Source organism: Acipenser ruthenus, chromosome 38 (genome assembly GCF_902713425.1).
Source record: "Acipenser ruthenus chromosome 38, fAciRut3.2 maternal haplotype, whole genome shotgun sequence".
NCBI lineage: Eukaryota > Metazoa > Chordata > Actinopteri > Acipenseriformes > Acipenseridae > Acipenser > Acipenser ruthenus.
The window spans coordinates 10,425,125-10,444,441 of NC_081226.1; the positions used below are offsets into that span (position 1 = coordinate 10,425,125).

The following is a 19,317-nucleotide window of genomic DNA, read 5'->3' on the forward strand; positions in this document are numbered from 1 at the left end:
AACAAACACATTGCTTCTGATTAGGAGCTGATTACCATAGTGATTTATAAGTCAGATATACTTAAATCCAAATAGTTCAGCTAAAGAGGCGTCTGCTTTGTACTTGTGTGGGGCTCACTGCAGTGTACTTGTGTGAGGCTCATTGCAGTGTACTTGTGTGCGGCTCACTGCAGTGTACTTGTGTGCTGCTCACTGCAGTGTACTTGTGTGTTGCTCACTGCAGTGTACTTGTGTGCGGCTCACTGCAGTGTACTTGTGTGGGGCTCACTGCAGTGTACTTGTGTGGGGCTCACTGCAGTGTACTTGTGTGAGGCTCACTGCAGTGTACTTGCGTGCGCCTCACTGCAGTGTACTTGTGTGAGGCTCACTGCAGTGTACTTGTGTGAGGCTCACTGCAGTGTACTTGCGTGCGCCTCACTGCAGTGTACTTGTGTGAGGCTCACTGCAGTGTACTTGCGTGAGGCTCACTGCAGTGTACTTGCGTGCGCCTCACTGCAGTGTACTTGTGTGCGGCTCAATGCAGTGTACTTGTGTGCGGCCCACTGCAGTGTACTTGTGTGCGGCTCATTGCAGTGTACTTGTGTGCTGCTCACTGCAGTGTACTTGTGTGGGGCTCACTGCAGTGTACTTGTGTGAGGCTCACTGCAGTGTACTTGTGTGCGGCTCACTGCAGTGTACTTGTGTGCTGCTCACTGCAGTGTACTTGTGTGCTGCTCACTGCAGTGTACTTGCGTGCCAGTTGTCTTCTCTATTTGACAGAGATAGATGTATTAGGACGCGAGTCCTGTCACTGTGAACAGCAGTGTATGAATTACATACAGTGTAGAGGTGTGCTTATTTTGTTTATTGTCTACAATATTCGCACTATTAAGTAAAACAAATAGTTTATTTTTGTATGCTTCTTATATTGAGGGTGCTGTGTGTGTGGAGTTCAGGTTTATTTAATTCCAGCAAGTGCTGTGACGGTGCAGCCTATCAGAGAGGCTGTCTGTGCTGTTGCTAGGTAAAAGTGAAATGAGACGGGGAGCTGAGACGAGCAGCCTTTAGCAGCTGGATTCTTCGCGTTAACTCGTTGAGTGAGATTTTAAAACGTTAGAGAACACGGATTTGTATGAATAAACAAGCTTTTACAATTCTAACTATTACAGGTTTGCTGCACCAGAACGCTGCCAGGAGGCACACTGTTAGATGTCTTCCTGCAGATGGTTGTATTCATATATTTGCCCTTACACAGCACTAGTCTGTTTATAAAGTGTGTTTTGATGGGTTAAGTGAGGGAGTCATCTGAGCAGGAATTCGTCTAATATATATATATATATATATATATATATATATATATATATATATATATATATATATATATATATATATATATATATATATACTGTAGAATTGTATTCAATATGTGGCAGCCTGGGTGTGGTTTGCATAGCCTTGCTTAGCTCTGCTCACACCTGCTAAGGAAACATTCAAATCAGATGTTTTCAATACTTAAAAGTTCAATCCTGGGTCTCTATGCAAACACAGTGAAACGAAATCATTCTAATCGATGATGTGTATTGCATGTATTATTGTTTGCTTCATGCAATCATGTTTGTACATTTTAATTTTCATGGAGTAAGTGACTGTTCTTGTAAAGCAAGTTGTTCTAACTGTGATGGTTGCAATTCTAGACACTATTCTTCCCGTGAAATTGTAGATCCGTCCCCTCAGTAATTATTAAAACACGAGGTGAAAACATGCGCTGTGGAACCGAGGACAGTGCTCAGAAAATAGCATTGTTCAGAATAATTACGTATTGTCATAATTTGCCGTTCAAAAGGCCTTGGGCAAATGTGAAATCTACTTCAAGAGTTTGATGCATTTTTTAAACATGATAAAAACAAGCAACATTTCTATTGACTCTCCATAGAATTTGTTTTGCCGAACTCTCTGTATATACCACAATGCTTTGCGCGCAGTGTGACGGAGGTCTTCATTGAAAACACCGTGTAACAAATATTTTTTATTTTTTTGGTTCCTGGGTAGTAAGTGTTATTTCCTAATTGCTTATGCCTCAAAAGTATAGAAAATGGCTATTATTCCCCACAAACTTTGCTTTTGTGACCAGGACAGTGATATTTTGAAATTTACCTATTTTCCAGAACATTCCAGATAGATTCAATGCTGAGTAAACTTGGAGTAACTTCTGGAACTTTCTAGAACCTTCCAGTAATATAAATAGTAGTATAAATACATGGGCCTTAAGCCCACCAGTTCAGTTTAGTTCCAGCTGCCTAAGTGGATACATATCTGCATTTTTCTGAGATGGCATCAAAAGGCTGCAATGGTGGCATTCCTGATGGGTCTCTAAGGCGGTTTTACCAAGTTTCCCTGCTATCTTTGCCTTTGGGACAGCAGGGACACCAAGGCGCACTACCACAGGCGGGACTGGCCACAGCGGACCGAGTTCTCTGTGGGGAGGAACAACGTCAAGTGGGAGCCACTGGTGGACCCCCGGAAGGTGCTGATGCCACCACTGCACATCAAATTGGGCCTTATGAAACAATTTGTCAGAGCTCTAGATAAGGAGTCGGCAGCCTTCAAGTACCTTCAAGACTTCTTCCCTAAGCTGTCTGAGGCAAAGGTCAAAGCCGGTGTCTTCGTCGGACCACAGATAAAGAAGATCATAGAGTGCAATGAATTCCCCAAGAAGCTCACTAGTAAGGAGAAAGCGGCTTGGAACAGCTTTGTCGCAGTGGTTCGGTGCTTCCTGGGCAATCACAAGGCCGAAAACTATGTGGAGCTGGTTGAGACTCTGGTGAAGAACTACGGCACAATGGGCTGTAGGATGTCCCTCAAAGTCCATATCCTTGATGCTCATCTTGATAAATTCAAGGAGAACATGGGAGCGTACTCGGAGGAGCAAGGCGAGCGCTTCCACCAGGATATACTGGACTTTGAACGCCGCTACCAAGGACAGTATAACGAGAACATGATGGAAGACTACATTTGGGGGCTGATTCGTGAAAGTGATTTACAGTATAATCGTAAATCTCGAAAAACTACTCACTTCTAAATCTTTTGTAGTCATTTTTGTATTACTTTAGTATAAATACATGTTAATTTGGATTCATATGTTGTTTTTTTCTGACTTTATGTGAACGAAAAGACACAAATTTGCCCGTTTTCTCATTGGAAATAGGTAAATTACAAAATATCATTGTCCTGGTCACAAAAGCAAAGTTTGTGGGGAATAATAGCCATTTTCTATACTTTTGAGGCATAAGCAATTAGGAAATAACACTTACTCCCCAGGAACCAAAAAAAAAAAAAAAAAATTTGTTACACGGTGAAATCAGTGGTGTCGAGTATCTTGTTAAATAGAATATATTTTGAAACGCCCTTCAAATAAACTGCAATATTATTGGCTGAAGCAGTTTTGAGTGAGGCTGGATTTTCGTTGATTAAAATATTAGTGCGCGCTCCCATTGGCTAGAAAAGTTGCAGTGTACTTGCGTGCGCCTCACTGCAGTGTACTTGTGTGCGCCTCACTGCAGTGTACTTGTGTGCGCCTCACTGCAGTGTACTTGTGTGCGCCTCACTGCAGTGTACTTGTGTGCGCCTCACTGCAGTGTACTTGTGTGCGCCTCACTGCAGTGTACTTGTGTGCGCCTCACTGCAGTGTACTTGTGTGCGCCTCACTGCAGTGTACTTGTGTGCGCCTCACTGCAGTGTACTTGTGTGCGGCTCACTGCAGTGTACTTGTGTGGGGCTCACTGCAGTGTACTTGTGTGCGGCTCACTGCAGTGTACTTGTGTGGGGCTCACTGCAGTGTACTTGCGTGCGCCTCACTGCAGTGTACTTGTGTGTTGCTCACTGCAGTGTACTTGTGTGGGGCTCACTGCAGTGTACTTGTGTGCGGCTCACTGCAGTGTACTTGTGTGGGGCTCACTGCAGTGTACTTGTGTGCGGCTCACTGCAGTGTACTTGTGTGGGGCTCACTGCAGTGTACTTGCGTGCGCCTCACTGCAGTGTACTTGTGTGAAGCTCACTGCAGTGTACTTGTGTGCGGCTCACTGCAGTGTACTTGCGTGCCAGTTGTCTTCTCTATTTGACAGAGATAGATGTATTAGGACGCGAGTCCTGTCACTGTGAACAGCAGTGTATGAATTACATACAGTGTAGAGGTGTGCTTATTTTGTTTATTGTCTACAATATTCGCACTATTAAGTAAAACAAATAGTTTATTTTTGTATGCTTCTTATATTGAGGGTGCTGTGTGTGTAGTGCAGGTTTATTTAATTCCAGCAAGTGCTGTGACGGTGCAGCCTATCAGAGAGGCTGTCTGTGCTGTTGCTAGGTAAAAGTGAAATGAGACAGGGGGAGCTGAGACGAGCAGCCTTTAGCAGCTGGATTCTTCGCGTTAACTTGTTGACTGTGAGATTTTAAAACGTTAGACAACACGGATTTGTATGAATACACACGTTTTTACAATTCTAACTATTACAGGTTTGCTGCACCAGAACGCTGCCAGGAGGCACATTGTTAGATGTCTTCCTGCAGATGGTTGTATTCATATATTTGCCCTTACACAGCACTAGTCTGTTTATAAAGTGTGTTTTGATGGGTTAAATGAGGGAGTCATCTGAGCAGGAATTCGTCTAATATATATATATATATATATATATATATATATATATATATATATATATATATATATATATATATATAAACTGTAGAATTGTATTCAATTCAATATGTGGCAGCATAAACACTCATTTGGTTGATGGAATTTGCCTGGGTGTGGTTTGCATAGCATTGCTTAGCTCTGCTCACACCTGCTAAGGAAACATTCAAATCAGATGTTTTCAATACTTAAAAGTTCAATCCTGGGTCTTTATGCAAACACAGTGAAACGAAATCATTCTAATCGATGATGTGTATTACATGTATTATTGTTTGCTTCATGCAATCATGTTTGTACATTTTAATTTTCATGGAGTAAGTGACTGTTCTTGTAAAGCAAGTTGTTCTAACTGTGATAGTTGCAATTCTAGAAACTCATCTTCACGTGAATGAATTGACAAATTAATTAATATGGGGGTAGACGCCCCCTGACGTAAGACGCTTACCCCATTAATTCATCTTCTTAACACATGATGGCGCCAAATCTCTTGTAAACACAATCCTAAACACACAGATGTGCTGCTGATAGTAAAGCCTTATGAATATAAATCCAGGAGGTAAAGCACAGGGTGATAACAGGGGATTTTTAGTAGGCGCAAACATTTCGTTGGTATTGGTGAGGCAAGTTGCTCCCTCCCGTATTGGGGATGACACCCCTAGTTGTGCAATTAACATAAGACTAATAATCAGAAGAAATGATTTACATTTATAATTTATTTTTGAAAACAGATAATGTCGATACATTATAAGAGACAGACCCGGAGATTTTTGGATGCCATCGAATCATTGGCTAAGGATAGATGGGTGTAAGAGTGCGTGGATGATAGGATATACACATGCATTCACAATCTGATATCTGTGGATGTAAGTCCCTCATTGTTATTCTTGCTTGAACACTTTGCCACATTGTGGCCACAGAGCACTTTGTGCAGTGCACTCCAAGATGGCGAGAAAGTACTAGTTATTCAGGCCCTGGCAGGTGAAAGTGTTAAGGGAACTTCACGCAGGTTCAACGAGCCAGCAAAAACACTTCAAAGACATAGAGAGCCTAGGGAGTAAGCCACCTAGGGAGGGGGTCCGTATTGCCACTGCAGTTTGAAGGACAGCTAGTTTTACACATCCAAACCACGGAGAAGGCCTTTTTTGGACTGGCAGCAGTAAATGTAAGGCAATCGGCATTTGACTTGGCGAGCGATCTTCAATTAAACACCCTTTTAACGCTGCTTTCATAGTCTCCTCGGTTGTCTGTACGCTCTCCCAAGGCGACAAGCGTTTCCCGTGCAGTGGGATTCAACACAGTCAAGGTAAATCAGTTCTTTCAAGTGTTCGAGGAAGAACTGAAAAAAAGCATGATAGCAGAACACCTATGCGAGTATGGAATGTGGATGAGTGGGATACCGAGTGTTCAAACTCCTGGCCGCATTGCTGCAGTGAAGGGGGTACGTCAAGTTGGAAGTATGACAAATGCAGAATGAGGATTTACTGTGACAGTGGTTCGTGTTATGAGTGCAGCTGGGCAGTATGTGACCCCTATGATGATCTTCCCACGCAAACGCACGATGGTCACCACTCACACAAAACACTGGAAGCTGTCCCGCTTGCCAGAGAGCATGAGGTGATCATGATATCTCAGCCACCCCATTGCATTCACACAATGCAGCCGCTGGATCGCACATTCTTCAGATCATTGAACATCAACTAGAACCACACAACAGACAACTGACAACACATCCTGGAAGCAGGATCACAATATACGAAATGACCGCCTTATTTGGGAAGGGGTACAACAAATCTACCAGTGTGGAGAAGGCGGCATATCTGCATTTGAAAAGGACGTCTTTAATGATGACTTCCAGGCTGCTGATGTCACAGATGAGCCCGAACCTGACAGAGGGACTCCTATAATGCTGTATGGAATATCCTTTTGGGATTTGATGTGATCTTTCATATATCCTCCTTAAGCAATGAGATGAAGATAAATCTTTTTTTTTTTATAACAAAATCTCTTCAACATAAAATACATCCTTTATTATAAAGATACCAATAATTACAGAAAAATGTGCATAAAATAATAACACATGTTGTAAAAGTTATTATTATTATTATTATTATTATTATTATTATTATTATTATTATTTATTTCTTAGCAGACACCCTTATCCAGGGTGACTTACAATCGTAAGCAAATACAATTCAAGTATCACAGTACAACTAATGTTACAATTAAGAGCAAGATAAATACAATGACTTTGGTTCAAGCAAGTACAAGTGTAAAAGTTACATGTAGCCTAATAATTTAAATTCTACACAGTGGGCATACTAATGAATATTATTAATCGTGCCTGTATTACTCACCCAGTATTCCTTTCCCGATAATGCTACATGATTCTTTGGGATCATAACATTTCTATGTGTGGTTAAAGGTATACTTCTGTTTACTTTGAAGAGAGTCCAGCATCCTGCCAACGTCAGCAGCCTGCACAGTAGAGGACGTGCCACACAGATTGAGTTATGGATAGATGGAGAGATGTGTTCTTCGACTTAATAAAATCAATACAGTTCTGTGCTGTGCTGTGCTGTGCTGTGCTGGTTTTTATTAATTAATTATTTTACTTTGATGCCAAAATAAAATATGGCGCTTTGCTGCCCTCTGCCCTGGCCATGATGAGTTGTTATACTGAGCCAAACTTTTCCCCTGATACATTATTGGACAATAATTTGTGTATATAGCATTATCAATAATTATAGGCACATGTATTCTTTAAAGCAATATAATTACAATTGATGCAGGAGACACCACTGTGTCAGTCCAGTGACAGCATTATAAACCTCCTTACTGTGTGACAGGTGACAGTATCCCTTCATACAAGTTTCTTAATCGGGGGAGGGATCCTATTTCCTGTAACACAAGAAGGAAGTAGCCTGTGGCACAAAGAAATCGGCTTTCAGAATTAAACTGGGAAACACGCGGGGATGCGTTTGCCTGTAACACAGACAGGAAGTGACCTTATAGTGTGGTGGCAGCAGGAGGATAAATCGGATGTATTTGATTAAGAAGTGCAAATAATTATGTAATAATAATTAAAAAAAAAAATCACTCGACACGAAACAAACAGAAACAATACGGCCTTTGCCAGAAGTGAGGCGGTGATGAGCCGGGGTGTGTGTGTGTTTTTAAAATGGGTTTTAATATTATTATTCTCGACTGAACAGACCACTCCCCTGCGTTTTTATCCCCCCGCAATGGCTGTGATCTGCGGCGCTGGGAAGAGATGAGCTTGTTGCAGATCGGATCATTGAACTGGATTTTAAATCCGTTTTAAGCAGAAAACAAGAAATTGAAGTAAGTGTACCTGCCGTTAATATATATACATGTGTGTGTGTGTAGTCGCCTTTTTCGTTTGTACGGTTGTTTTTATCGGTGTTGCATCTGTTTGGCAGAGTTGCTGTTTTTTATTTTGCTAGAAAAAATATTTTATATTGAAAAGTAATTTAATAAACGTGTTTCGTTGTTGTTCTCGCTTCACGTTTCACGTTGTGTTGTTGGCGGCCGTCTACTCTATTTATAAAAGTAAAGACGCCACTACGGTTTTTGTTATTGTTCAAATTATATTGAAAACGTTTGGAAATGAAGTTTTATTTTCCATTTCCACAGTTATAAGTGTGTATTTGTAACCGGTGAAGCGCTGTTCGCTCCCGTGTTGAGGAACGCGGTCTCTCTGTTATGCTCGGCGTGAGGCCTTTCTGAGCAACAGCATCCCCGAGCTCGACTTCTTTTTCCTCCTCACCGTATCAAGAGTAGAGTGGGGTAAGGGGCTGTGTAAAACGACGTGGTCAATTGGATAATGAACTGCCGTTTATTTATTTTATACGGTAGCGAGTTTACAGTTCACCAAGTTACCTCTTACTGCCTTTACATCTGCCACATAGGAATACGGCTGACTTACTTATGTTTATTTTTAAATGATGATAATGCGTATATATTTTGTTTTAGTGCTTTCCCTCTCTTCCAGTCTGGAGCACGCTTCTATCCCAGTAACACCAGTAACCCTGTCCTCTCTCTCCCAGTCTGGCAATGATGATGGATCAGTCTGTAATCCCAGTAACCCTCCCAGTAACTCAATCTCTCTCTCTCTCTCTCCCTCTCCCTCCCAGGCTGGCAATGATGGTGGATCAGTCTTCAGTCCCAGTAACACCAGTAACCCTGCCCCCTCTCTCTCCCAGTTTGGCAATGATGATGGATCAGTCTATAATCCCAGTAACTCTCCCCCTCCCCCTCCCTCCCAGTCTGGCAGTGGTGATGGATCAGTCTTTAATCCCAGTAACACTAGTAACCCTGCCCCCTCTCTCTCCGAGTTTGGCAATGATGATGGATCAGTCTATAATCCCAGTAACTCTCTCTCTCTCTCTCTCTCTCTCTCTCTCTCTCTCCCCCCCCAGTTTGGCAATGATGATGGATCAGTCTTCGTCCAGCTGCAGCAGCACCAGTCACTGCCTCCCCAGTCTGCCCAGTAAGGCCAGTATGAGCGGCAGGCTGGTGCATGTGGATTTCCCCGAGGTGCCGGTGTCATTGCTGGAGAGTCTGAACCAGCAGAGGCTGGAGGGGCAGCTGTGTGACCTGAGCATTCAAGTGCAGGGCCAGGAGTTCAGGGCTCATCGCTGTGTGCTGGCAGCCTCCTCGCCGTACTTCCACGACCAGGTGATCATATTAATAATATTAGAATACATGATCCGCAATATTAACACAAATAATAATATAATGCAGGACCCACAGTAATGTAATCACTGCTGTGTGCTGGCAGCCTCCTTGTCATGATGATAATCATTATAATAACAATACAGGATCTATAGTGCTGTAATATACAGGATCTGTAGTGCTATATTATAATGCAGGACCCACAGTAATGTAATCACTGCTGTGTGCTGGCAGCCTCCTCGCCATGATGATAATCATTATAATAACAATACAGGATCTATAGTGATATAATATAATACAGGACCTCTAGTGCTGTAATATACAGGATCTGTAGTGCTATATTATAATGCAGGACCCACACTAATGTAATCACTGCTGTGTGCTGACAGCCTCCTCGTCATGATAATAATCATTATAATAACAATACAGGATCTATAGTGCTGTAATATAATACAGGATCTATAGTGCTGTAATATACAGGATCTGTAGTGCTATATTATAATGCAGGACCCACAGTAATGTAATCACTGCTGTGTGCTGACAGCCTCCTCGTCATGATAATAATCATTATAATAACAATACAGGATCTATAGTGATATAATATAATACAGGACCTCTAGTGCTGTAATATACAGGATCTGTAGTGCTATATTACAATGCAGGACCCACAGTAATGTAATCACTGCTGTGTGCTGACAGCCTCCTCGTCATGATAATAATCATTATAATAACAATACAGGATCTATAGTGATATAATATAATACAGGACCTCTAGTGCTGTAATATACAGGATCTGTAGTGCTATATTATAATGCAGGACCCACAGTAATGTAATCAGCGCTGTGTGCTGACAGGCAATACTGTAACATCTGCAGTGATAATATAACCTTGCATGCAACAGCACTGTAATAGAGTACAGTAATATAATACAGGGTCTACAGTAATACAATGACAGCTGTGTGCTGGCAGCCTCCTCCTAATAATAATAACAATGATACTATTAATACAGGACCTGCAATGGTGATGTCACTCTGTGTGCAGCAGTGCTGTTATACAATGTGAATGAATATTTATACAGGATCTGATGGTATAGTCACCGCTGTGTGCTGGCAGTCAGGACCCCTGTTAGATAAGGAGACTGCAGGAGCCCCTCAGAGCTAGCTGCTGTGTTTTGCGTTGCAATAATCTGTCCCGTCCCCCCAGGTCCTCTTGAAGAACGTCTCCTCGGTGGTCCTCCCCTCTGTCATGGACCCCCTGGCCTTCGAGAGTGTGCTGGGCTCCGCCTACACGGGCAGACTGAGCATGCTCAGGGACGAGCTCATCAACTATGTGACGGTGGGCAGCTTCCTGCAGATGTGGCACGTGGTGGACAAGTGTACGGAGCTGCTGAGGGAGGGCAGGGGGCTCCTGCAGAGCAGCCAGCCCCCCAGCAACGAGCAGCAGTCCCCCAGCAGCACCAACTACTGCAGCCCACCAGAGGGCGCCGGCGAAGCAGCCAGCCAGCAGCAACAGCAACAGGGCCACCTGTATAGCAGCGTCAGCGCCGCCGGTCACCCTAATAAGTACTGCCGGGGTGACGCGAGGGAGGCGGGCCATTCGCCCCCACAGGACAGTGACGTCATCGCAGGCTCCCCCCCGTCCTCCGATCAGCAGAGGTGGCCGGTGGGAAGGCCGAGCAGCAGTATTCGCAGCCTCGCCCTCCCTCTCCAGCGCTCCCAGTATCCCCAGCCATCTGGTTTTGACTCTGCCGGCTACGCGGACGAGCTGGCCCTGACCAGCAGCAGTGGCAGTAACGCCCGATCCAGGCCCCGCCTCGACGCGAACGTGGGCTTCGCTAACCTGCGTGCCCCTGGCCTGGCAGCAGGGCTCGGGGGGAGGCGCAGCCGCAGCAGGAGTGCGAGGAGCAGGTACCGCTGCCCAGAGCCCCTCCCCTCGCTGTCTGGCAGGCTGCTAGGCAGAGGCAGGGGGAGGAGAGGCAAGGACCCCAGCTCACAGGAGGGGAGCGAGCTGCTGCTGACCTGTGAGGAGGACGGAGGAGGGATGGAGAGACACAGGGAGGAGGAGGAGGGGGGCGGGATGCTCCACAGTGATGAGGGGAGGGGGGGTGATGATGTTGAAGTTGGGCAGAGTCGCAGTGACTCGCTGGGAGAGATGATGCTGAGAGAGGCCGAGGAGATGATGGCCCGCCATGGACACCAGACCAGGGGATGGAGTGAGACGCAGCCCCAGCTGATGGGAGCCGGAGCCGGGGGGCATGCAGGTGAGTGAGGCATGGCGTTTCACCAAACCGCAGTGTTTGAAAGGGTTTGAAAATGGTGCTGCTTCACACAGAACAAAATGTGCTGGGAGGGGCTGCTTGATGATTTTACCACTTTCAGCCAGAGCGGTCGATTATGTTTCGTTTTTAAATGTCATCTACAATATTTTATTAGTATTTAGTGTTTTAACGTGGCGCAACGAGAACGTAACATTTATTGCTTTTAGATCACGTGTCATAGAAGGTCTGTAGAAATTAAGTGTTTAAAAGGTGCACCGTTAAATATTTCACGAGAGATCAGTGTAAAATCCATGTAGAAGTACATTGACTTCCTTACAGACTCGAGGGGTTCGTAGGCTTCGTTCTTGGTTTTTGCCTCTCGGTTCGTGCGCTGCACGGCGCAGGACTTTATTAAACCAGGTTTTCCTGTACGAGTTCCAATTCCACTGATGAGCAGAGGGGCGGAGCAGCGACAACAACGCAGTCCTGGACACGCCTTTGACATGGACTCTGTGCCTCGAGTCAGACGTGATAATATTCATTTTATTGAAACCTCTCTCACAGTCAGCATTACTGAGAAGCAGGACTGTTTTTTTAATTTCTTCACTGTAGAAAATGGTTTATTTCACGTGGTCGTTTACCAGAAGCAAACTGAACGAACTGCCGGGTTCCTAAATGCATTTTAACAGCTAGTGCGTCAGAAAGGCAAACGTGCTATATTTATTTAAGTGTTAAAGATGTATGTTTCCACTATTCTTTCAGAAACGGGAATTTCCACAGGGAACTAACTACAGATCACACGGCGATGGGTCCATTTCACGGAAATCGTGACAACTGTGAAAAAAGTACGACGTTACTGATAGGTAGCATGTAAAGAGCACTGAATCGTTTCTGCTGGTTTGTGTGGCCAGACTTTACATTTTTCTCAACATGGTGCACATGCTCACAGCCAGTGGCTTCAGTGACCCGGTCTGTCTGTCCTGAAGCAGTAATGTGTTTGTCATCCTCAGGGATTAGTGGTCAGTTCATGTTGTCCACAACTGACTGGATCATCTGATCCCTGTTCACGGTGCAATTTCCCACCTTCCTTTAGTTCCACTTGCTTCAGTAAGCCTTTGCCGGGTCTGATCTGCACCTCCTCTTCATGTTCCGAGGACACTGACAGGACAGCGTCACGGGCATGCTGTGTCTAGCAGGAAGGAGACTCGGACACAAGGAAGCTGCAGGTTTAATTCCAAAATAATAAATAAAACAAACAGGCACAAGGGCCAAACAAACAGTTTAAACCCAAATAATGTATACTTCTAAAACACTGCGACGGTGGTTTCATACACACAACCTACCCTGGCTACTGCATGGCTGGACTTCACTGTCTGTTTAACACCGTACTTAAAGACTCAACAAATTGGCAAAACGAGTTCTCCGGTTCTCTCTGGTCTTGTGCCGGTACAGTTCTTTAAGGAGCTAAAAAAAATCCATTAAACTTCTCTGCCATTTCATTGTCAGCAGCCGCTGACATCTTTCAAACAGTTTTTTTTTTTTTTTTGTGAAGCAGTCGGTAAGAAAACCTTTGCAGCTCTATTACCTGCAAAACCCTCCGTGGGTCTGCCCGGGTCAGACAGACACATATCCCAGAAAGAGGAGAGGACCCAACGAACCCAGATCATTCTGCTTTACCTCGGTCTATAATAAATCCACACATTGCTCCAGCTAAGATTGACTGTACAAAGCATACAGTGTGGTCATGAAGCTCTCCACATTATTCACTCCCCCACCAACACTGGCAAGCGTATCACTGATAGCCCACGCAATCCTGTGATTGACACTGCCAAACTGTAATGTTCTGAAATTCCTACTGAGAAAGAGCAGCAGCGCCAGAATGCCTGCCCAGCATCACAGCAGCTCCGTCAGAGCCAAGTCACATCAGAACCGGTTTTAGATCGTTTTTACTATAGCCATTCCTTCCAGACAGGCTGTCGGATCATTAAATATAGTTTCAGACTGTTCATCAGCGAGTTCCGCCAGTTCAAGAAAGGCGAGTATTTGCTGTAATGGGCCTTTCTCACCCTCGCAGGGATATGTGCACTGTAAGGCAGCAGGGAGAGGGTTAAATCCTCCGTGCAGAAAACGTGCGTAGGCACATTTGTTTAGTTTAATTGATTTATTGTTTAATTGTCATGTGGCAATTGTCCTGGCAGTTGGCCTTGTTATTGTAAATTGAGGCCAGCTGCCAGGTAGTCGTATTACATATGGTTAAACGACTGGTACTCGCTGACGTTCGTTGCCCCTTTAAAAATTGACCCAAGACACAGAAAATGGATTTTGACGCGCTATTTTTTAATAAACAAACAAAATAAATAAAACGAACACCTAGCTCCTTCGGAGCGCTAACTAAACTTCCAGGAACCCCTGACTACAAAGTGGGACGGCTCAGCCGTTTCCCCACAAAACAAACACACAGGTTTACACTCCCAAAAGGTTTCGCACTACCTTTTTTCGCCTGCACGCACTCGCAAGCGGGCTCTTCACACGGCAGCTCTGAGTACACTGGCTGCTTTCTTTTTATACCTGGCAGCTGGCCTCAATTTACAATAACAAGGCCAACTGCCAGGACAATTACCACACGACAATTAAACAATAAAGCAATTAAACTAAACAAATGTGCCTACCCACATGTTTTCTGCACGGAGGATTTAACCCCCTCCCTGCTGTCTTACAGCACGCAGATACACTCTCAACTCGCAAGCATTGCTTACTGATGTCATTTCATCAATTAATATTGACTGTTTAGATTGAGATTCCTTCACGTGTTCCAGTAATGTGGATTTCATTTCTAGAGAAACATGCTCAGTAATGTCGGCACATGTCACGATACTGTGCACAGTACGACCCAGTTTGCACACTGCAAGTCAACTACATCGCTGTGGTCTAGCAGCGGTTGGTCCTTGTTGGCGATGTAATACGCAGTTCAAAAGATTCTCAACAAGATTAATAGCGCTCGGATCTGCTAGAGAAGCGGAGCGCTAGGAATATTTTAGGAGTTAGGAGTATTTTTAATTTTAATTGAGCTAACGGTAGCCAATGGAGCGGAGACAGCACAGGAGTGATGCGATAGGGAGCCTTAGTCTGAGTTAAGACATTTCAGGTTCTTATCTGCTTGTGGATTGGCTAATTTCCTTACTCTTAGGTGTAGCATCCTAAAATAGATTGTTGCAGTACACTTTTGTCATTGAATTCATGGAACTGGAAAGGGTGTTTTTTATTATAGATGTTCTGTAGCTGGAGTTCCTTTTGGCTACAATGCGATTCATCATTTGAATTGTCGCCTGTCAGATTAAGGTATTGGATCTGGGATCCGAGGCGATCCGGCACAAATGAACCCCTGCCTGTAATCAGCTGGAATTTCTTTGCTCTTGTCCAGATATTGATGATCCTGGCTGTTGAAGTTTGCTCGTTTGGTCCAGGCTTGGCACCCACTTCTTTCTGAAGTTTTTGTCAGGTTCGTCACTCTGTTTTGTTTTGTCTTGGATTGCTTTGGCGGGCCGATTAAATGAACCAGTTTGTGAAGCTCTTTTCACTTAGACATAAACTAGTGCACAAATACAAAACAGACGAAATTCAACACAAAACAGTTGAATTTCAAAAACAGTAAGACCGGTGTAACTCTTTCAGTAATGCGTTAAATTCACCGGTACAGTGACCTGCGGGGGAAGTGCTTCCACAGAATAAGGGCGTGACCTGAGCTGAAACTTGCTGTAGAGACACTAAAACCAAACTTATCTTTGTTCGAAACTAAAGAGGTGCCGGTTGGGTGTCTTGCAGCAGTATTACATTTATGTTATTCGTTTCCCTCTAGATTTCTTTTGTCATACTGTCTGTTTTTTTTTTTCTTACTAGTCTGCATACCGGCGCATACCACCCCAGTTTAAGCACTGCAAACGTGTGACTGAAATGTCCACAAATCCAGCGCTCTGCAATGAACCGGCACATGCTGTATCATTGTCATGTGTTTCAGATACTTCGAAACGTTCCTCGTTCGCAGAGAGAGTTGCATTTAATCAATGGCAGTTCTGCTGCTGCAATCATACAAGCTGCAATGGATGAGATTGGAGTTTTTTCTTCAGCAGTAGGAGCCGTTGCTCTGACTGTCTGTGTCTGGGTTGGCGTGACGCTGTGCGCTATCGCAGTCCTTGGCATTGTCATGCTTTCTGCTTTCACTGTGCTTCTTTGCAGTCTCTTTCTTAAAATGAGCAGTTCCAGAAATAAAATCAGCTTTCCCAGCAAAAATCACAGTACGCTCCGTGTGTTTCATTATTGTAACATAGTCTCAGAACATCTTGAAGCGTCGTGATAAAATCACAGTACGCTCTGTGTGTTTCATTATTGTAACGTAGCCTCAGAACGTCTTGAAGCGTCGTGATAAAATCGCAGTACGCTCCGTGTGTTTCATTATTGTAACGTAGCCACAGAATGTCTTGGAGCCACAAAGTCTTAAAGCGTCATGATTACTGTTTTGGTTGTGGAGGTACATGGTCTGAATTGGGAAGCAGCTGCACAGTGAAATCATCTGCAAATCCTCGACTCTCGGCACCAACGCAGTCAATAACTACGAAGGATGCACACTCTGCAATGCTGGTGCTCCATGCAGCAGACCAGCTAGACAGAGAATCGGATCGCTTTTATCAATGCGACTTGAAACTTAAGCTGAGGGAATACAAAGCCACTTTGTGACTTGGAACTGGATTTCAAGAGACTGGGTTTCAGGCCACTGCATGGCACACCAGGGGAGACTTGATACAGCAAAGCTGCCTCACACTAGGTCTCCTGGAACCAGGTTTGAAGCCACTGTTCCTCGGCTTTAGGCTGTATCTATGCCAACAAAGTCTAGATTGGTTTGTTGGAGGCTGCACAGTTCACAAACAAACTTTTATCAGCTTGACATGGTAACCTTTTCATTCTCTGCTGCCTTTTTTGATTAATTCTGGACCCTCATTTGTTATTAATCTTTCTTAATGTTTTCGGGGCGTGTTTGTGTGAATGACACGTGTGCAGCACCCACCAAGTTTTTTTTTCTGTGCACTTTAATACATTATTATATTTTTTTATTAAATTAAATTAAGAAAAAAACTGTTTGATTCTTTAATTCTATTTTTACAATCTAGCTTTTTATCTTTTTTTTTTAATTTTCCAGTTAAAACCGATGTTTTATATACAACCAAACTGTAATAACCCGTTTTATTAAATTTAGTATTAGACAGTTTTTAATGTAATGGTTTAATTTGTGTGTGTGAAGCGTTTTGGGATCCTCGTGATGAAAGGCTCCGTAGACGTGAATTGTTATTTTTGTACCTTCCTCTCAGTTCTGGGAGATTGCACCTTGGTGAAGATCTCACTGGCCTTTTGAAAGGAAGAGGCAGTATTGGCTTCTGTTTTTGAGGTCGCGGTATATTATTGACTGATTTTAACAAAACCTTGTTTTTTATTTTCAGTTTATTGATTTAAAAAAAAAAAAAAAAAAAAAAGGAAATCCTGTAATTGTTTTTTTTTTTTACCCCAAATTCTCACTTAATGCATGTAGAAATACACATTTATTCTCTCTCTCTCTCTCTCTCTCTCCAGGTCTCGAGCAGCCATCCAGTCTGGCTAGGGAAGAGCCAGGGGAATCTGAACCGGATGAAACTCAATCCTTCCCTTACCAGAGCCAGTACCACCGGAGCAGGATCCGACACGCGCAGACCCACCAGAACCCCCTGGGTCTCCATCTGAGCCCGTACGAGCCTGGCCTGCACCCCAGCAGCAGCAGCGCTCCTCCCTCCAACCCCAGCCCCGGCCCTGCTGACCAGGTGCCTTTCTGCGAGTCCTCCCAGGACTTTGTCTCCACGTACGATGAAATCGAGGAGGGGACGGGGCAGGTGTCCCAGCGCCCGCTCCTCGCCCCTCCCCCCTCCTCCGGGGAGCAGCAGGAGGGGGGCGGGTTCCCAGGCGTGGCAGACACCCCTCCGCTCGCCGGCGCCCCCTACACCGGCAAGGTGCACCTGTGCCACTGCGGCAAGGCCTACACCCTGAAGAGCATGCGGGACCGACACGTGAAGATGCAGCACCTGAACCTGCGGCCCTTCGCCTGCCCCGTCTGCGCCAAGACCTTCAAGATGAAGCACCACCTCACCAAACACCTGAAGACCCACGCAGGCCTGCAGCCCTTCGAGTGCCAGCTCTGCGGCAAGAAGCTGATGTGGAGGGACAGCTTCCTGAGGCACCGCAGCCACTGCGAGAAGCTGGCTGCGGAGGAGATTGCAGCCAGCACAGCCGGAGTGAAGGAGGAGGAGGAGGAGGAGGAGGAGAGGGAGCAGGAGGGGGACCGGGGGACGCTGGGATACCTGCTGAAGGAGAAGGAGGAGGAGGGGGGGAGCGGAGAGGGGGGGTTCAGGCAGCCAGACTCCTTTGCTTGAGTCAGCCTCCAGTTTTATTTATTATTTTATTATGGTGTTTTTTTTGTGCTGCTCAGAGCAGGGAGGGAGGGGGGCTACAGCGATTCAACTTCAAGGAGGTTTTTGTTGAGAAAAACGTGTGACAAGAACTATGTCTTTTTCAAACTCTCAGTTCAGTTTAACACTGAAGACACTAAGAGAACTTCCGGTTTGAAACCTTTGTCGTTGAATTTCTTGGGGTTTCTTTCAGTGTCTCTTCAGTGGTGGTGGAAGATTTAGAAAATGTGTCCCTTCCTTGAAATGTGCGGCTTTGGAAGAATGAAAGAAGCAAACTGGGAAGCCAGTCTTTTTCACGGGGAGATTCTCTTAACCAGCTGTGGTTCCCAGAGGAAGTTCAAAGAAACCTGAAGAATCAGTGAGGTCTGGAATACAAAATCAGAACACAAGCTGAAATTAAGTCGTTTCATACATTCTAAATCAATCTGTTACTATTCTAAAAGTTTTCAATCTTTTACAAGTGTAAAATGACAGGAATATTTACAACATACATTCCCAGAGTCCTGTTTTGAGGACAGTCCGGTTAGACGTGCTCCTGTAATCAGAGCAGTGAAATTTCACACCAGCTATGAAGCTCAACACATAGAAAATAGAGCTTTATACTCACTGTGTTGGTACAGAGGGAAAAAAAACAAGAAATTGATGATTTTTAGGACTTCAGTCTCTTATTTTCTATTGAGGCATCATATAAGCATCTGAAGGGCTATATTATTATTATTATTATTATTATTATTATTATTATTATTATTTATTTCTTAGCAGACGCCCTAAGCCAGAGCGACTTGCAATTGTTACAAGATAATACATTATTTTTACATACAATTACCCATTTATACAGTTGGGTTTTTACTGGAGCAATCTAGGTAAAGTCCCTTGCTCAAGGGTACAGCAGCAGTGTCCCCCACCTGGGATTGAACCCACGACCCTCCGGTCCAGAGCCCTAACCACTACTCCACCCTGCACATATTTGCAGAATATGTGAGACTTCACTTTTGCGATTAACAAAATTATACTAGTTAAAGAGAACATTTTAAATAAGTTAGGTGCCTGTTTAAACTGCTCCAAAAATTACACAAACAGCCTGTCCTGAAGTGAGGGCAATGGCACTGAATGGGTGAGCTGCTCTTTTCATGGGTACCAGTCAGGGTTTGTTTCACTGGCAATGAAAAAGATTATGTTCAAAAGGTTTTAACTGTGATGCGTCTCCCCAC

The 19,317-nt window shown here is 44.3% G+C and overlaps 1 protein-coding gene across 1 annotated transcript; it reads left to right on the forward strand.

Annotated features, from left to right (window-relative positions):
* Nucleotides 1–7,576: 7,576 nt before the first annotated feature.
* LOC117964842 (zinc finger and BTB domain-containing protein 22-like) lies at nt 7,577–18,070 on the forward strand. Its single transcript, XM_059008878.1, has 4 exons — nt 7,577–8,011; nt 9,109–9,367; nt 10,568–11,624; nt 17,241–18,070. The coding sequence occupies exons 2-4, from the start codon at nt 9,116–9,118 to the stop codon at nt 18,068–18,070; spliced, it is 2,139 nt and encodes a 712-aa protein (XP_058864861.1). The 5' UTR covers nt 7,577–8,011; nt 9,109–9,115.
* The last annotated feature ends 1,247 nt before the right edge of the window (nt 18,071–19,317 follow it).

Coding starts and splice junctions, on each gene's coding strand:
- LOC117964842 (XM_059008878.1), top strand. CDS start 9,116: ATGATGATGGATCAGTCTTCGTCCAGCTGCAGCAGCACCAGTCACTGC. Junction 9,368..10,567: donor CGCCGTACTTCCACGACCAG/GTGATCATATTA, acceptor CCGTCCCCCCAG/GTCCTCTTGAAGAACGTCTC. Junction 11,625..17,240: donor CGGAGCCGGGGGGCATGCAG/GTGAGTGAGGCA, acceptor CTCTCTCTCCAG/GTCTCGAGCAGCCATCCAGT.